The sequence below is a fragment of the Tribolium madens genome, unplaced genomic scaffold (assembly GCF_015345945.1).
Source record: "Tribolium madens isolate multiple individuals breed KSU strain unplaced genomic scaffold, Tmad_KSU_1.1 Scaffold_1;HRSCAF=32;Tcas5.2_LG8, whole genome shotgun sequence".
NCBI classification, from domain to species: Eukaryota; Metazoa; Arthropoda; class Insecta; order Coleoptera; family Tenebrionidae; genus Tribolium; species Tribolium madens.
Genome location: NW_025400984.1, coordinates 1,187,063 through 1,206,431, shown reverse-complemented (window position 1 = coordinate 1,206,431; position 19,369 = coordinate 1,187,063). Strand labels below are relative to the sequence as shown.

Here is a 19,369-nt window from a genome sequence, read left to right as displayed (position 1 = left end):
TGTTGCAATGTTGATAAACTAGGAAGAGGGTAGGTTTGTCGTAAGTAAATATATGACCTTTTGCTAAGATATCTTAGTGTGAAAGCTTTGCTTAATTCTTCCTGGTCCCATCTAGTTTTCTTTTTTTTTTTCTTCAGAACGATGTCTATTCGATTTTTTGAAAAAACTCTTTTAAAATGCCTCTTTCGTTGTCTCTTCAAATGATTTATTCGCATCTTTTACAACTTCTTCTAATTGCAAAACTTTATCTCGCAAAGACTGTTCTTTGTTCTCTTGCTCACATATTCTGGATTTTAGCTTATCCACTTCATTTTGTAAAGTTGCTATATTTTGTTGTAGATCATCTTCAATTGTCAGAGTAGATTCCTTAGTTGTAATTACACTGGAACTAGCTGATGCAATATTACTAGTAGCAGCTCCTAAGGCACTGGTACTCGCTTCCACACTAGTAGAGTCCATTATTTCTTTTACAAAGCTCTTTAATTCTCTATTTTGAGCTCTTTTTCTGCGTTTATCACTATTTTTTGTAACTTTTGTGGGTGATGTTGGTGGATGTAGATGCATCGATGGAATTGCTATAAACAATAGATTGTGTAAAATTACCATTAATTATTACTTAATGTTTTATCTGGAAATATCGAGTCCTTATTTAAATTAAAAAGAATCTACCTGTGCTTTTCAAGGTTTTCGGAGATCTACCTAGCACATGAGCCTGCATGTAGTCTTGGAAATCGTTTAGTGTAAAATGTTTGCTGCAGATTCTTTTGTTCTCTGGAGAAAACTTATCCTTTCTATAACAACGTCTCACCCATTCTTCTCTTAAACCAGGATCTTTGGGAAAACGGTGAAAACTTAAGCTCTCCCCCATCTTCTTGGCATGTTTGGCGTTGCTTTTGCATACCGCAACACTACAGGTATACCCGCCACCCGTCATCTACAACAATTATGCTAAAGTTAAAAATATTTAAATATTAGGTACCATATTTGGTTTGGTTTGGAGTTGATAAATACACACTAATCCGCATTAAAACAGGGGAGCCTAGTCAATATTTCCCAAAAAGTTGGACCACCGAAATCGTGGAAGCCAAAAATTCCCCTTTTGCTCTAGGTACGTTGTGTTGTGTCTCAAATAACAAAAGGCAAATAATTAGAAAAGAAAATTCCAAGAGACCCGAGGTATAACGCGGCCGTTGTAAGAAAGAAAACATGAGTTTTAAACCACACTTAAATTTATTCAACATAAAAATCAAATAGTTAGAACTTGGCTCTGATTGTTTGTCAATTTACTTCATCAAATAAAATAAAATCAAAGGAACAATGAATAAATATATTATCCAAAATTTCTAAAGTTCTGGGTTTTCGATAACTTTGAAATAAATTAAGAGGAAGAGAATGCTAGTCTCTCAAATTGGTTTGATTTGAGAATTGGCAATAGGTTTCGATTGAACTGACGGGAATTGGTTGTTGTACAGTTGCTGAATTAAAATTTCGGGCAGTACTGTCATTTTCATAATGTAAACTTTAAAACAACCTTTATATTAATAACCTCATTTTTTACTCTTGTCATATTTATGTCATTTTGACTTTTTTTTTTCTTTTAAATTGTCAAGTTACGCATAATATTTGGCTAAATTAGTATTCAATTGCTTTTGTAGTTTTTTTCACTTCTGGGGAAGTACACTGCTCTATTTCGACCATTTTAAATCAGATTCACATGACATTAAACGCCATTTGGATGGCCTACCACGTTTGGACCTTAACTTTGTTAGAATTTTATTTTACACAAATTTTGACTGAAAATAATGTGATTGTGAATAAAATAGCATACAAACCTCAGTGGTAATGGCATTACCCCTTGTGTTTTACCCGATCTTGAGGCTAGCGCCTCTCGATCATAAGCACTCGGGGTAATGCCATATTTACCACCTCGCTTGTAATGTATTATAAATGATAGAAAGCTAACTTCAGCCCATAACGTAAGTGCCATAACATTAGCTATTAGCAGCGTAACTAATACGCATATTAGTATCGACTAGACTTTGACTAGAGTTCCTATATTTAAACATATAGATTTTTGTCATTATTGATGTAATTAAATTTGTTCTGAATGGCATTAATGACACTTTTTGTGTGAATCGGCCTTTAAATTAAAGATGCATTTAGACTTATACAACCTACTTGATGCACATTATTTAAAAAAAAAGTACAGAAGCATATATCCACCATTAGTAGTAACTAAAAAATACTCTTAAATAATTAAAAAAACAATAATGACAGAGTGTATGATTGGTTGCATAACCATTGCATTCAGCAATCGAGTGAAATTTATATGGTAAGTTAAAGTTAGTGTGAATATTTTAATTATAAAATTAAAAAAGTTTTTTTTGAAGAAGAATGCTCTGAGCAGAGAAGAGGGCATTTTGAGCATATGTTGTGACTTTAGTTGTGTTTTTTGTTGACTCTAACCTCAAAATCAACAACAGGTGTCAAACTTGTCTGTACAGTTTTGGCCACATAAATCTTATACAGTTGGTTGCAATAAAAACGGAAAATTGATTTTTCTTTAGAATGCAACAGGTCTTGTCCTTGTCAATTTAGTTGTCAATTTGTCATCTGTCGCATTCAAATATTTTTTTCTCCAATGCCGCAATTAAATGCCGAAAGCACCAAATGCAAATCAAGTTAAGCAATAAGTTGAGTCCTTACGTGAAAACCCAATGAGTAGTGAGTACTATAATAATAGATTAACTGTCATCACTCAGTAGTGTCAGTTCTAACTTAACCTTTTAGAAAGTCCAAACTATGGATAAATATAAAAATCTGATATTTTTATGCTTTGACATTTTCCGATTTTTTACAACCAAGTGTACTAAAGTCTGTTTTTTTTAAATGGAAATGCCAAACAGTCTTAACGTTGGCACCACTAGCAAATTCATTCATGGTAATTTTAATAAAGGAAGTTGGCAGTTTCAGTTTTTTGAATTAATTTGAAAACAATGTCATTAAACGTCAACACAAAAAATCGGCTAAGAAAATTTAGAGACGAAACATCAAAAAAGAAACAAATTCGGTACACTGACAGTGTACGAATAGTTCGCAAGCAGGAAGTTAGAAAAAGGGCCCATTAAAATGTAGACGCAATTTGTAATGCAGGTTTGCTAAACATTCTCAATTTTTAGCAAGAAATTGACAAAAATACAAAATAAACATGAATGAGAAAGAAGCTCGGAAAGAGTGCAATTAAATTAGTGTCTTGTACATCGTTTTTGAGGAACGAGTTGAAAAAGTAACAATTTTGAAGCTAAACCTGAAGAAGAATTTATAAAATTGTGAGCTCATTTCAATAAATTATACAAAAGTTATTGCCAATCATAATACCTACTTGTATCTTTTGCTAAATAACTTTTTTCCGTATAAACATCCTTTTTCCTCAAAGCAAGAACCTCATTTTTGTCCACAACATTGTACAGAGTGGTTATAAATGATTTTCATCTAGCCGGCTTTGGAATTTTTTTGCATGTAACTTTATTTGTGCCGCTCTACTTTTTTGAAAGCTCTAGTTCTGTCATTAGTGTCACTTATTAATTAATAATAAATGGTTGTTAATTAAACTTTTATTGTTTCAACTAATTTCCAATAATAATTGATAATGATGTATACTTTGGAAGAAAACAAGTTTATAATTGAAGTCTATTTTCGAAGTGGACGCTTAGTAAATGGCGATTTTTTAATTTTGAGTTAAAACAAGTAGGTACCCCTATTTTCATAAAGCGGCATTTTTTTTATTTTACATGGAAAATTCACAGCTGGCTAAATGAAAATCATTTATAACCACTCTGTACTTACATTCGGTGTGTTTCTATTAAAATTATTAGCATTGAATTCTGTCTTTAGACCTTAGGTAATGATGTCTGTCCTCAGCACTTTCAAAGAGCAAACAGGCACACGATTCATAAAAGTCAAAATTTTGACAACATCTGAATCATATCTGAATTTGAAAATATAACCATAATTTTTTAACAAAATTTCTAGGGACAAAAACAAAGAGCAAATAAAATTTGTGGCTATGGAGACAAGCTGCTACCAATTTTTTCACCAAAATTTTGACTTGGTAATTTCCATTTAAAGAAAAAACAGACTTTACAACCTCATTTTGACATCACGTCAAATTTTTCTAATAATGTTTGTTATAAAACAAACTGATATAAAAAACATGAATTTGAGTAAATCAAACGATCAAATTTTATTGAGATTTCGAAAGGATGGTCTCTACAATATTGTTATAAACTATTGTCTTCTTCTCTACAAGAAATAAATCTCGTACAAAATATCATTTTGTACGAGATTTATGTGGCCAAAACTGTACAGGGTCAGTCACAGGAGAGTTACTTTGAAAATTAATTAGTTTGCAACCAAAAATACGTTTGGCGTATGTAACTGGATATAATATTTTAAAAAATTAAATTAAAATAAAAAAAAAATTTAAAAAATTAAAATTAAATTAAAATTAAAAAATTAAATTAATTCAATAATCAATGTGAGCTGGATGAAAATGAGTGAAGTCGTCAAAATGACAAGTAATTGTCTACTGCTTCAAGACTCAAATTCATTTTCTGGGCCAGTAGCAGTCCCATACTCTCCAAGTACAGTTGGAGACAAAATACTTTGGTCGTCACTTTTCTGACACTTTAATGTAATTCAAGCTTTAATGAATGACAATTTTAAATTAATGACAGCTATTATATCTTTCTATCAAAAATATGTACAACTTGTCAACTATGATTGACAGTAGCTAAAAATAAGGCTAACAGTCCTAAAGCATGCTTTACAATTTAATGTCACTCAAGTGACATTGACGATCAAAGTATTTTGTCTCCAACTGTACAGAGCTGCTGCCGCGGAAACATTTTTCTTGCGTACTCTATGGATTAAAAGCATGTCCACTTTCTCGTTATTTGTGTAATAATACATTGCATTAACAAAAATTGACTGTTACTTTTGAAATGTCAAAACAAAAAGATATGCAAAGTATTCTTGGATTCAATTTTCTAATTTTTGAGAAAGCTAGACGCCTATGTGAATTGTATAATGGGTTGCTGCCTACATTATTTCAGAAGCAACTTTCCTGTGATTGACCCTGTACAATTGCGAGCATTAAATTTTGTTTATGGTAGGTATTGCCATTTTGAAACTTAATTTTTTGTCAAAAAACAAGTTTCCCTGTGTAATTTTGTCTGTTGTCAACCTTCTTTCAACAATGAATATAAATGTGAAAACACCATGCTAAAAATTAATTAAAAAATATTTTATTGTGTCGCCGATCTCTTACTTCAACAAAGTGAAAACAATTACTTCTACCATACTGGAGAGTAAAGTGGCTTTCTTGATAACAAAAAGTTATCAAGAAAAGTTGTTTAGAATTAACATCTAAGCCCCTATACCAAATTTCAAAATCATCGACCAACTATAATTTTTAATTTTTTTCCAAGATAGTTGGTTTATAGTAACAAATACAAAAAAGTTATTTAGTAGTAATTATTTAAGTGCGAAATTTTTTTATTGGTAATAAAAGAAGTGTTAAAAATAAAATACTTTGATTTGTGAAATAAACATCATAGTTGGCCGATGATTTGGAAATTTGATAGGGGGCTTAGATGTTGATTCTGAACAACTGTTCTTAATAATGTTTTGTCGTATTTGCCACATAAAGTCGCGGTCAATTCATAGTGGACACTTCCCTGTGTAAATTTGAGAAAATTGAGTTGTCTAAATCAACATTTAATCGTTTTTTTGTGGACATATTCTATCAAAAAATGACAATTCTGGAAAAGTCGGGTTTCATAATCTTTTCACATAAAAATCTACTGCTGTCACAATTTTTGACACAATTTAGTTACTTCTGCTGTCAACATAGACATATAATACAGGGTGTTTCACATAACTTTACGAGGCTTGCGCCTAATGTACGCACCCAAATATACGAGAATCACAGAACACTGGATACAAAAAACACACATTTAATTATTTAATATTTGGAAACCCATGACAGTAGTTGTCAAAGTAATCACTGTTTCATTAATAGTCATAAACTGCAGTTTTTCACAAACAATTATCATTTGTTCTATCAAGAGACCGCATGAATATGCGATTGTAGTTTATCTATCTTAATCACTAACGAACTAAAAACGTTGTAATTTTTTAAACGGTGAACAAACTAGAGAAGATTATCCAATTTTTCAAAATTGTAATCGAGTTCGTATCGGAATTTGTATTATTGATTGCATGTTACAGGTGCAGGCCTCGTAAAATTATGTGAAACACCCTGTATAATATCTATAACATAATTAAACATAATAATATAACATAATTTTTGAAGTGACATTGACGACCACTTTTTTTGTATTTGATGTAGATGTGAAACCGTTGAAGGGTATTTTTTAAGTCGCCGAAAAAGATGTCTGGTGGTACAACACATTCTTGCTACGTTTTTGGATGCACTGAAAGAAAACTCAAAATGTACCAATTTCCGAATCCTAGAAAGGAAAAAGACAGGTTTTACGCATGGGTGGAAGCAACCGCAAATCCAAAGTTAAATAATTTGCCTATTGAAGTAATTTTTCGGCGAGGATTTGTGTGCAAACGGCATTTTGAAGTAAGCGACTTTATACCACAAACAAATGAGAAGCTGTATAAAAGTAGCATCCCTTCGAAAAATTTACCTAAAGGTAAGTAATTGTTTATTTTTTTGTCCCAGTCCTGTACAGGGTGCTGAATTTTGGATGTCCGAATAGGGAATCCCCGAAACTAAGAGGTTTAGCCAAAAACGAGTAATACATTCTGAGGCTCATTTTTTGAGAAAATAATATTGGTTAAAACCGCATCCCGCTATCGTCTTTTGTTTTCGTCTTATAGACAAAAATTGACATTTTAGCGAAATCTAAAAAAATTTATATCTTCGTTATTATAGAAGACACAGATTTGAAATAAAGACATTATACAGGCACTTTTTTACGTAGAATTTAATAATGTAGTTAACAATTTTTTTCAATAAAAATAAAAGTCAACAAAAATCAAATTACTTGATTTAATCAAAACCCACCCAAAAAAGATAAAGGAATCATAAATAATAACCTAAAAATAAACTTTATCATAAAGTTCTAAAACTTTGAAAATAATCATTACCGTGACTACGAATTAAAGAAACCAAAATAGATAAACCCAAGACCCCCTCACATACTGTAAAAGTTAAAAAAACTATAGAAAAAAAATATTCATTTCCTAAAAGTCTTAAATAAATAAATAAAGTTAAATAAACAGATAAAACAATATACTCTAATCTTAATAGTATTAATTGTTTAGCCGTAATAAAATAAATTTGTATTTTTTTAAAGGGGAATCATAGATGGCTATGTCATTTTTAAAAAGCTTGTTTTTTTCTTTTTTTTCTTATCTAAAAAATATATATTTGTAGCAAATTATTATAATACATTTTTAGCAAAAAATTATCTTTGATTTTTGTTCGCAGTTAGCCATGAAAAAATGTTTCATCTTCAACCAAAAGGATTTAAACTATATTATATTCAACCAGTGTCACTAATGAAAGAGTTTTCTAAGTACTAAGTAATGGAAAAGATGCAAAATAAATTGTAAATCAACTTATTGGCGACTAATAACATTTCTTTGTTTTTAAACAAGCTAACATTACCATTGCAACTTCTAGTGATACATAGAGTGTTGTAAAAAAAGCTGCTTTAAGTCTTCAATAAAATATATTTTATATGACACAAAAATGACGATATGGCTATTCAAATACCCAAATTCCGTCTATGTGAAACGTTATCCTACCTCCGTTAGATCATCAAAAAAATGTTTTTTTCTGCCTGTGTTGACTGTTGACACATTTGTTTTTCCTATTTTTGATTTTTTAAAAATATGTAATAATTTTGTTCTGAGGCGCTCGGATATTTGTTCAATGCTTCTACCGTATCGTATTTTTTAAATCTTTAGAATTTTATCTATTTTTTCATCTATTTTACAGTTCGCAAAACTCTTATTGATTATTATTTACACATTTGGAGTGAAATAGTTTTTCCATGGCCAACTATTATCACACAAAATATGTATTTCACTTTTTAAGTATAGTTATAAAAAAATATTTTGTTACAAATATATATTTTTTAGATCAGAAAAAAATAAACTTTTCAAAATTGCATAGCCGCCTATGATTTCCATTAAAAAAATACAAGTTTATCTTATTACGGCTAAACTAATAACTGAAAAAAATTGTTAACTACATTATTAAATTCCTCGTAAAAAAGTGCCTGTATAATATCTTTATTTCAAATCCGTTTCTTCTATAATAACGAAGATATAATTTTTTTTAGATTTCCCCAAAATGTCAACTTTTGTCTGTAAGTCGAAAACAAAAGACGATAGCGGGATGCGGTTTTAACCAATATTATTTTCTCAAAAAATGAGCCTCAGAATATATCACTCGTTTTTGGCTAAACATCATAGTTTCGGAGATTCCCTATTCGGACATCCAAAATGCAGCACCTTGTACACTTGTACACATACATACTTTTCTGTTACACCTCTAGAAATACAAACCTAAAACGGCGATTTGCGTACTTGCTTTGCTAATAATATCCTTTGACTTGAGTCGATTTATTGTTCTAAAACAAGCTAAATCGCTTGAAATTGACTGTACTAAAAGGTTGGAAGCTGATTTAAAAAAAAAATTGCAAATGAAAAATTTTCTTTTGCTTGTATAACAAAGTAGCGAGACTTTTAATTCCGCCAATCCCACAATGTCAGTTCCAGGTGGTAACTAAAGTTGTATTTTTTAAATAGAACAACCTATTGACAATGGGATTCTTCCAGTTTTATGTTTTACGGTGTGAAAATTTCTGTGGTATATTCTCAGATCATGTTGTGATGGCTAGGATGGCTAATGCCAGCTCATGCATTGTGTTTTACTATGATCATCAAGAAATAATCAAATTTTACTTTGGATTAAATGAAATTCAAATTTGTACAAATGACAGCAATGTCATTTGTAGTGGATTGTTTCCAAGATAATGGTACCCTCAAAATTCATACTTCTTGATTTTGCAGCGCGGTGTAGAGTTTAATTTAAACTCAAATAATAAAATAAAAGGTAAAATACCAGGAACATGAAAAAAATGTTTAAAAAATGCTATCTGTCAAAAAATTTTGATATTTATTTTTTGACATTTGACATTTTTTTATATCTATTTAATGATACTGATGTTCTTGTATATGTTTTCTTACAATTATTTAGTAAAGGTACAAAAATTTTGCCAATAAAAGCCACAAATAACATTGAACAGAGTTACAATAACTCAATTTAGAATACAGCTTCCTTGTTTCCTCTTTTAATAGCCTATAGCAAAAAAACTTCGAAAATTATTTTTCTAACAGAAATAAATAGAGTCAAAGTGCAAACTTTAAACCCTCATAACTTCGAAATTTTTATAGATATTTTTTTTTTAACATTTTTTCCATGTTCCTGGTACTTACCTTATATTTTTCTCTGGGGCGCGAGGTCTGGAGCACCTGTATATATAGGAGTACCTTTTTTATGAAAAAATGATTGGGCTTGTTAACGTGGTAGCGTTAACAAATTAAAAAAATATATTTCTACGTAAAAATTGTTATTACTAATTTTATTATTATAACTTCACTTTTACAATTATGTATTTCAATAAATTTACAATTAATTCACTTTTACAATCATGACTGGCTCGAGAGACTAAGACTTAACAAAACAAAACCAGACTTAAAACATAAAACTTGAAAGCCAGACTTAAACTGAAATGCGTATTTTCTATCCTGAATTTATAATGTAAATTAGTGCAAGGGTTGCAAGGTTTTCGATGATTGAGAAGCGCTTGATGTTTACGTCTCCTTATGGAAGCTTCTCTGCTGATAGGCACGTGGATGGAGATAACATAATAGGCTTTCAATTTTTGTCATCAAAAATAAGTGTTAATAGGCTGTAAAAAGAGTTATGACCGTTTAATCTGTGGTATCGATAGCATCACATATTAAACAGATATGACAGCTTTTTGGCGCCAAAATAGATAAACTGTTTTTTCACTGTACTTTTTGCCAAGAGTTACAAAAAATCATAGCATTTGTGTTGGGCACCAACAAACACAAATAAAGTAACTAAGTTATTTGGCAATTTGCATTTTGACGCGAGAAGTTTGCCGGGTGGAAAATTTATGTCATTATGAAAGTTGGAATAAAGTGATGCAAAATGAAAACATTAATAACGCAAATTTTTGTTGTTTGATTTACGAAAGATTATTTTCAATATCTAAATTTTTGTTGTTTGATTTACGAAAGATTATTTTCAATATCTAAAGTAAATTTGAATTTGGAGGTATCTGAAGGCCGTTGGAAAGACTGGTCGGCCAGGTGGGGGTAACATCCATTTCGCAATTTTTGAAATTGTTCCGTAGCTTTCTTGTATATACAGAGTGCGCCAGAACTCGCGCCCCAGAGAAAAAAATGTCATATAAGGTAAGATCCCAGGAACATGGAAAAAATGTTAAAAAACTTTTATCTAGAAAAATTTCGAAGTTATGAGGGTTTAAAGTTTGCACTTTGACTCCATTTTTTTCTGTTAGAAAATTATTTTTCCTAGTTTTTTTGCTATAGGCTATTAAAAGAGGAATCAAGGAAGCTGTATCCTAAATTGTAACTCTGTTCAATGTTATTTGTGGCTTTTATTGGCAAAATTTTTGTCCCTTTACTAAATAATTGTAAAAAAAACATATACAAGATCATCAGTATCATTAAATAGATATAAAAAAATGTCAAATGTCAAAAAATATTATATATTATAACTTGAAAATTTTCTCTGGGGCGCGAGTTCTGGCGCATCCTGTATATGTGAGGTGTTATAACAGGTCTGTTGACCAATGAGATTGCTCGAAATTTTGTTAGACGCACGTAGCACTGTGGTCGTGGTGGAGTGATGGACAATTGAAAAAATGTTGTTAGTTTAAAATAAAATTCTGAAGCGAGCACTCGATTTTTTTTGGATTGATAAAAATGTTTTTTTGATTATTGCAACCGCAATGAAATTAAAAAAAAAGATAAAAGATTAAGACCTTTATTTTTTAACTATATTTTGTTTGATGTCGATGTCGATAATCTTCATCGTCACAATTTTCGTCTATATTCTTTTCGGTAACTTGTGGCGTCACAATTTTCATCTATATTCCTTTCGGTAACTTGTGGCATAACAAGTTTTGGTTGCACAAGTTTTGGAGCTTTCACCTTCCATCGACGATCTATGTCCCTCATCCATTGTTGTGTGGGCTAAACACTTATGTAAAGGATTGTATGGACACTCTACAAGTCTACAATTTAAAAAAAAAAAAATAATAATCAACTAAGTAAAGTATGTACAATTAAAACAAGAAAAAATATGACATACCATTTTCATCCTTGTAAGAGTTGAAGCGCATCATGAAGCTAGAGTTGATTGTAATGTTTCAAATTGGAATTTAAATGTTTCCAGTCACTCTACGTCGCACTCGACTACTTGCTCTGATCATTTTAACGCTGCATCTTGCGCCTAAACCGAAACGAAATTCCATAATGTTTACTTGACCTTGAACTCCTTAAAACGTTCAATGGTTGTTTACTTCAAATAGTGATTCAAATAAACCCAGCTGCTACGCCTTTTGAAATGTAGTGTCCCTGTATTAAGATACAGGGACACTATTGAAATGGGCATGGTTGCGCCATCTACAGTTTTTGTTAGAACCATTCTTTAGATATACAGGGCATTTCACGAGTAATAATGAGCCCGACCAAGATTTATAAATTATAAACTAAGAAGGTTGCCTCGTAACTTTACACCAATCACGTGTGCGCATTATTCGCGCGAATTGACGTCACTGGAGTGACCGTTCAAAAATAGGATATGCAACCAAATATATTATTAAGTTAAAAAACTAGAATTCCGTAAAATAAATACTGAGAAAATATTTTTTATTAAGGGAAAAATGAATAAAATGTACAGGGTTATTCATAAATATGAAGCAATATTTGAACGTTAAAAATGACCCATAAAATGATGTTAATTTTTATAAAAACTCGTGTCCTATCTCTACTGATAAGAATTTTACAGCCCTTGGAATTTGGGTATGGATTTTTTTTTTTTTTGTAATAACTTTGGAACCATTTGACCAAATATTATAAAATTTGGAATAGTCACTTGTTTAAAATTAACATCATTTTAGAGGTCGTTTTTGAGGTTCAAATATTGATTCATATTTATGAATAACCCTGTATACATAGATAAAAAAATATTACTCTTTTTGATAAAACTTACAATATTTTATTTTTTATTATACCTGCATAACACGCTGAAATTTTAAAGTTGTCTAGGTAACAAGAAATAGTGAAATGTCTGGACCAATTACAACGTGAAAAAATGTGCTTAACAACGTAAACTAGTAACCGTCTGTACGAAAACGATTCACAAACAACCTTTGATAATTTTATTGTGTAAATTCACATTCACATTTTTTCAATGCTCATAAAAGATCGTAAATGGGCAGGTATAGTAAAAAATAGCGTATAACACTCGTTTATAAGCGCCTTTAAAACACGACGTTAAAAAGCACTCCTCTGACCCGTCGTGCGTGTTTTAAAGGCTTGCTTATAATATACTATTTGGAAACCCACTCTTAGTGAAGTAAATAAACTATTTCAATTTGAAAAATGACAAATGGTAATATTGTAAATACAAGGTAATATAGTAAAACATAATCCGGTACAAACTCGATTATACGTAGATTTTTTTTATTACAGTACATAGTTATATTTTATTACCTTTCTTGTTGCGTTTTGAATTGCTTAAAATTAATATAAAGTTGCATTTATTTTGATTTTTATTTTGTAAAGTGTTTTTTAGATTAAAAAAAAGTATGTTTGGGTCAGTTCGAGTAGTTTCAGGTCGGTTCAGGTCACTTTAGGCCACTTCGGGTTACTTCGGATTACTTTGGCTTGAAGTAAAAAGAAAGTGTTTAATATACTGACTTTTGATTTTCAAAAAAAGAAAAATTCTTAAGGAAATGTTTAAATTTAGTTGTAAAAATGCCAATCGAGACGTTTCAAAACATCATGTTACAAAAGACAGTTGGGGAGACTAAGAAAGTGTCAGATGTACTGGATTAAAAAATTTCTAGACTTGCAAAAAACATTTAAAAATCTCTTAAAGAAATGCTTAAATTAAAAAAAAAATGTCATTCGAGACGTTTCAAAACATCGTGCTACAAAAGACAGTTGGGGAGACTAAAAAAGTGTCAGATGTATTGGTGTAAAAATTTCTAGAGTTGCAAAAAAACATTTAAATTTTTTTTAAAGAAATGCTTAAATTAAAAAAAAATGTCATTCGAGACCTTTCAAAACATCCTGCTACAAAAGACAGTTGTGGAGACTAAGAAAGTGTCAGAGGAACTGGATTAAAAAATTTCTAGAGTTGCAAAAAACAATTAAAAATTTCTTAAAGAAATGCCTAAATTTAAAAAAATGTCCCCCACGCATTTTACTAAATTCATTCGCATCACTTGAATACAATAAAAAAATACACAACACAAAACTCACTATTTCATCTTTGAATCGCCTACACTTGATAATTATCAAATTCTCATCGTATGTCTGTTTCAGAAAAAAAAACTCACATTTACCTAAAATCACTCGCGCCACTTGAAAAAATTATAAAAATACACTTCACTTGTGGACAAATCCTGTTGGATTTGACTAAGAGTTTCATTTTTATTTAGCAAAGTGTCTTTTACACAGTGTAAAATAATGTTTGGGGCCCGATGGGACTCAGGAGGCCGCGCCCCCGACTGGGGCTTACGGGGCCGCGCCTCCGATTGGGGCTTACGGGGGCTGCGCCCCCGATTGAAGCATACGGTTGATCCAGAGAAAGGTAATTACGTCACCCTTTTGCGTTTTTCAAATCACACACAACGTTTATCACCGTATTACCGAGGTTTTTGTTTGATTTTCTTAAAGAATGTGAACCATATTGACGCGAACTGTCAGAAGTGTCACTCTTGGTTAAGGTTTTTTTTAAACATAAATTAAATAGAAATTTAGTCACTTTTAGGCCTTTTTCAGTCATGAAAGTTTCGCGATCCATAGATTTTTGATGAAATTTTCGTTTTCTATCTTTGCTTAGTCTCCGCATTTTGCCGTTTTTCACTTTTAGTGGGGCTCGCATAATTGCACTTTTTTCTCCCAAGAAAATTTGACGGGTGAAATCTACTTAAACTTTTTGCAAAACATATTAGGGCCAATTTGCCATTGGCTGTCTATCGTGGTTTGTGGTTTCAACATGATGACACATGTTAGGCAGTACCTAGACTTATCCCATAAGGAAAGTATTGTAATCGGCTGAAATTTGCCCTAATAATCTTCAATTTTTTTGACATTCAATTCTTTTTTTGTATTTATTTATCGTAAAACATAGACAGAAAAAAAATTGCATATTTATATGTATGTATATAGTATATGTCCAAAAGTGCAAAGAACTAACAAATAAACGGAATTTACTATTTTTCTTTACAATATTATGACTGAAATATCAACAAGGCGAGACTATGAATTAACAAATTGCTAAAGTCGTGTGTCGCTGCGTTTTAATGTTTTAATAAAGTTTAAAAAATTTGCTAATTTTCATTGCGTTCTAATGACGCCAGAACCTGCACGCTACCAAAAATCATCACCAGATCATTGGTACTGTATATGCAATACTGTTGTTCGTTTCGGCCAATCCATCAAACGCTCATGCTGTTATAATAATGGTAAAATTCCAGGACACGTTTTTCGCATTTTCTTTATTCATGGCCTCTTCTTATCGATTTTTTTAAAATCATATTGTATACATATGATACTGAAATTTTTGTATCACTTATATGTATATTTAACAATTTAATTCTTGGTTTTAGGACGTACCAATAGTGACAAAGACACCAGTTTACCAACGTTTCAAAGTGGATTACCATCAGCAACGGAACAAACCGTTTTAACACCATCCAGAGAGCCTATAAGAAACCCAGCGGAAGAAATTACACCTTTAGGTATGAGGTAACTATAGTAAATCTAGAAATATTTGGAAACAGAGTTTATCACTTTATGAGCATCATCACCCCAAATGGCCTGCTATCTCAAGCTTAATCCTCAAAAAAGTATTAACGTCTCGCTGTGAAGGTAATAAAAGTACTTGACTCTATTTCCAAATATTTTTAGATCTACTATACTTTTATTATCCACTATTAAATAATACGTAACTATAGGTACATTATGACACTCCTTAATTACACCCGTGACATACTATAAGTCACTAGTGACTTATCATAAATCACGGATCTGTCATTATTGTGTGGACAATGTGATATTTTGGATACTCTAAAAGTAAAAAATGGCAAAATGCGGAGATTGAACAAAGATAGAAAACGAAAATTTAATCAATAAACTATCAAATGCTGGACTTTCATGACTCAAAAAGGTCTAAAAATGCCAAAATTTACGTTAAAAAAAAACATGACCAAGGATGCTTGTATTTCCAATCTTCAATCTAATACACTGATAGTTGTTAACATTTCGCGTAAATCTTTAAGAAAATCGAACGAAAACGATGATTTGAAAGAAGCAAAAGGGTGATGCAAATAGTTATGCAAAGGGCGGTGTTGTTTTCTTGTGAAAGTACGAGTTGGTGTGAATACTCAGAGTGGAAAATGCTCCATTAAACGATTTGATAAAATGTGCGGCCTTATTAACTGATTTCCAAGTAAGTCAGCCCATACGTTAATAGAAAATTGTCGCTGAAAACCTTTCTCTAACTGCATGGGGATTTTCGTCGGACTAAATATGGGTTATGTGACTATTAAATAATCCGTCACGCTTAAATCCAGTTTCATTCGTAAAAATTGAATTATTCAGAAAATCTGAGCGGATTTCAAGCGAGCCAGCAGTTATAACCATTTATGACCAAACGCTGTTCGTTATAACCAATAGTATTCAAGCAGGTTTGGTTATTAATGTCGATGACAGTTGAGGCACAGATTAATAGGTTTCTGTTGCCCCTAATGATCTTGAAGAACAAGAAAAAATTCTAATCGCTATTCTTATCATAGAGGTTAAGTGATTTCTTTTGAAGACAGAATGTTGTATACTATACGAGTATTGTCATAATAATAAACTATGCTACTAATTTAATCATTTGCAAGTGCTTCTTTTTTTAGCCTTGATAACAGAATAGCATATAACTTTTCTTAAAAGAGACACAATCTCCTGTACAATAATGTAATACATGTCTTTCTTTCATTTTAATGAAATTTTATCGTAATTCTGATATTTCTTTTCAGAAAATTTCAGGAACCAAATAGATCTATCACAAACAACAACCGGTATGTATCTGTAAATTTTTGTTTTTGTAGTCTTTTGATAAAGACAATTGTAGGTAACGTAGACCGCCATAACATTGATTTTAAGGACTTGATTCAAAATGTTAATCCAATTAAAATCACATTAAAAAAAGCTTTGGAAGTTTCAACGGAATCAAGGGTAGAATCTGATGTCTTTAACGAAAATTTTGTACAAACAAATCAATGTGAAGCTTTTGACTATGAAAGTGAATACTTACCTCCACGCATTTTTCCATCATATGTGTCTATATATGAAGATATAAACGAAGGAATAAATGAAATTAAGTGTTCCAAACAAAATCAAGTTGTTCAAGTAACAAAACCTTATTTTAAAGCCCTGAAAAGTTTTTCATTAGGTTAGTAATACTCTTCTCTTACCTTATTCAAGTATTGTGATTGTTTTCTATATTTCAGATAGTAATGCAGTTCATGAGGTATGTCGGATTTGTTTCCGTTTATTGAGAGAAGAAGAAATTGTAAAACTTTACGATGAGAGAGAAGATATAAAAGAATTGAAATATATGTTACAATTCATTTTACCCGAATTGGATCTTGAAATATACACAAATGTTGTTGTTTGTACAAAATGCAGAGAACTTTTGACTTATAGTTGCCAATTACGCCAATCTTGGATTTGTACCGAAGAGAAATTGCAAAAACTAGTGGAAGAAAAAAAGAGTATGATAAATAGTGCCTCTGATTTAGTTATTGTAACTGACTCATCAGTTGGTGATGTGATGACAGAACACGATCGAGACGTAACCACAAATCATTTTGATCACGATTATGAAAAAATTGTTGAGAAAGCACCAGAGAAACATGAAGTGCAAGTTGTCACGCGTAGAGTTCTTCAAAATCTTCCGGAAGCAACCGATAGCATAATTTCAAGTCACGGTGTGCTTAGAAAGAAGAAAGTAAATTTTTTCTACAAAGGGGTTAATTTGACAACAACTCATGCGGTAATTGGATTACCAAGAAGAAGAAAAGGAGGTGCGGCTACTTGGGCTGAAGGACCATACATTTGCGAAATGTGTGCTTTTAGCACCAAGAGTTTGGGATCTTTTCAACGGCATTTACGAAAACGTGCAAACGAAGATTGTTCAATGAAGAAAAAGCCAAAGATTAAAGCCTTCAAATGCGACAATTGTGATCAGTTGTTTACAAGCCAACAACGTCTAAAACAACATTTCTCGAAGCATCAGATTTACAGATGTGGGATTTGTGATAAAGACTTTAAACTGAATAGTGTATTACAGAAACATATTAAACACGTACACTTGAAAGACTACAACTACTATCAGTGCCACATGTGTGGAAAACAGTTTTGTTATAGAAATTCTCTAAAGGCTCATTTGATAACCCATAATGCAAAAACGATTAAGTGTGATCTGTGTCCCAAAAAGTTTGCCACAAGGGTTGTGTTAAAGAAGCATCTTCGAAATGTTCATAGTGATGCTCCTCCGTTAACTTGCCATTATTGTGGAAAGTCTATAAAGTTTAAAAATTCATTGGAAAAACATATTCAGGTGTATCATCTCCGTCAAGGTGATATTTGTGACATCTGTGAGAAACCACTTTCAAACAACAAAGTCTTAATGAAACATAAATTAATAGTTCATGGTGTTGATGGAATATCGTGAAAGTTGTGCCTTTATATTTTATATAAATAATAATTGTTTACAATGTGGTATTAGGTTATTTAAACCCATGTTTTGAATTCCTATAAAGTAAATATTTCGTAACAGAATAATGTAAAACATGCACTGTAATTATAAAAAAATTAAATTTATTGAAGTTGAATTTGTTACGTGAAAATCACTGAGAAAAATTGTTCAGTGTAGTTTTTGCTGTGATACGATTGGTCTGCTAGTTGCTAACAGTTTAAATTAGATGGAACATTCGTGTTCTTACACTTTATGAATATAGTATGTACTATGAACAAATGGCCAAAATTTGCTGAAACTCATAGTAATAAAATTTAGAGCAGATATTTTACAGATTTTTGAAAAGGGTTGATTTAGACTCGATTTGGTTATTAAAAAAATGTAAATTTCATTTCGATGCGATTACACAAGGCGACAAAAAAAAAGTCATGTCGTGACAACTTGACAAATTTTATATCATTTTGTTCGTCTCAGTGAGACAAATCAAATGCACTGAAAAATTTTTTAAAAAGTCCAGACACTTTGAACAAAATATTTTTTTTCTAATTTAAGTGAATTTAAAATACTTCAACTTTAAAAAATCATTACTCAATAACTATTAGGCTGATTTCCTTCAAATAAAGATCATTCCAAAGGTATGGCCTTGCCCTTTAGAATGATATAAAATTTGAAATTGAATATTGGCAAACTTTTCTTCGAACAGTGTTCGAAGTAAATCGAAATAATCTAAGAAAAATCCTACGAGTAATTTTTTTTTTATTACCATCGTGTAGAGCATCTCTTTATTAGTTGTAATCCAAATTTTCAAAAAAATATACCGAGTAGTTTTCAAGATATGATTTTTTGAAATTATGGTTTGTTAATCAAGCTCCATATAGGAGAAATGCATGTTAATCTTACTTAAAATTACATTTTTATAAAAGTATTTGTTTTAAGACTCTTCTTTTGGTTAAAAATGGTCAATTGCAGCAAATGCTTTCTCATCACTTTCGAGTGATGTTAAATGCAATAAGTCACCTGATTTATTTTGTTGGTACGATTAGCTTCAGTTAGCTTGTAGGTAGTAGTTATTGTGATAACAGTTGCACACGAAGCAACTGACTTATTGCATTCAACATCACTCGAAAGTGATGAAAAAGCATTTGCTGAGAACATTTTCAAAAAAAAGTTCAGAAAGCTAGAACAAAGTGAACAAGTTGGAATCTGAATGGAAAGTCATTT

General features: G+C 31.1%; 2 protein-coding genes across 3 annotated transcripts; one reads left to right on the top strand and one right to left on the bottom strand.

Annotated features, from left to right (window-relative positions):
- Positions 1–171: 171 nt before the first annotated feature.
- Positions 172–897, bottom strand: LOC123016391 (52 kDa repressor of the inhibitor of the protein kinase-like). Its single transcript, XM_044416758.1, has 2 exons — positions 670–897; positions 172–575 (listed from the first exon to the last, which is right to left on the bottom strand). The coding sequence occupies exons 1-2, from the start codon at positions 866–868 to the stop codon at positions 172–174; spliced, it is 603 nt and encodes a 200-aa protein (XP_044272693.1). The 5' UTR covers positions 869–897.
- Positions 898–2,283: 1,386 nt separating this feature from the next.
- Positions 2,284–18,169, top strand: LOC123016372 (zinc finger protein 521-like). 2 transcript variants are annotated; one of them, XM_044416728.1, is made up of 6 exons: positions 2,284–2,332; positions 6,413–6,725; positions 15,006–15,137; positions 16,425–16,466; positions 16,520–16,840; positions 16,899–18,169. In XM_044416728.1, exons 2-6 carry the CDS (start codon positions 6,455–6,457, stop codon positions 18,122–18,124), a joined length of 1,992 nt encoding a protein of 663 aa, XP_044272663.1. In that variant the 5' UTR covers positions 2,284–2,332; positions 6,413–6,454; the 3' UTR covers positions 18,125–18,169. The 2 variants fall into 2 exon arrangements, with proteins under 2 accessions (XP_044272663.1, XP_044272664.1); XM_044416729.1 differs by lacking the exon at positions 2,284–2,332 and adding an exon at positions 2,416–2,724.
- Positions 18,170–19,369: the final 1,200 nt, after the last annotated feature.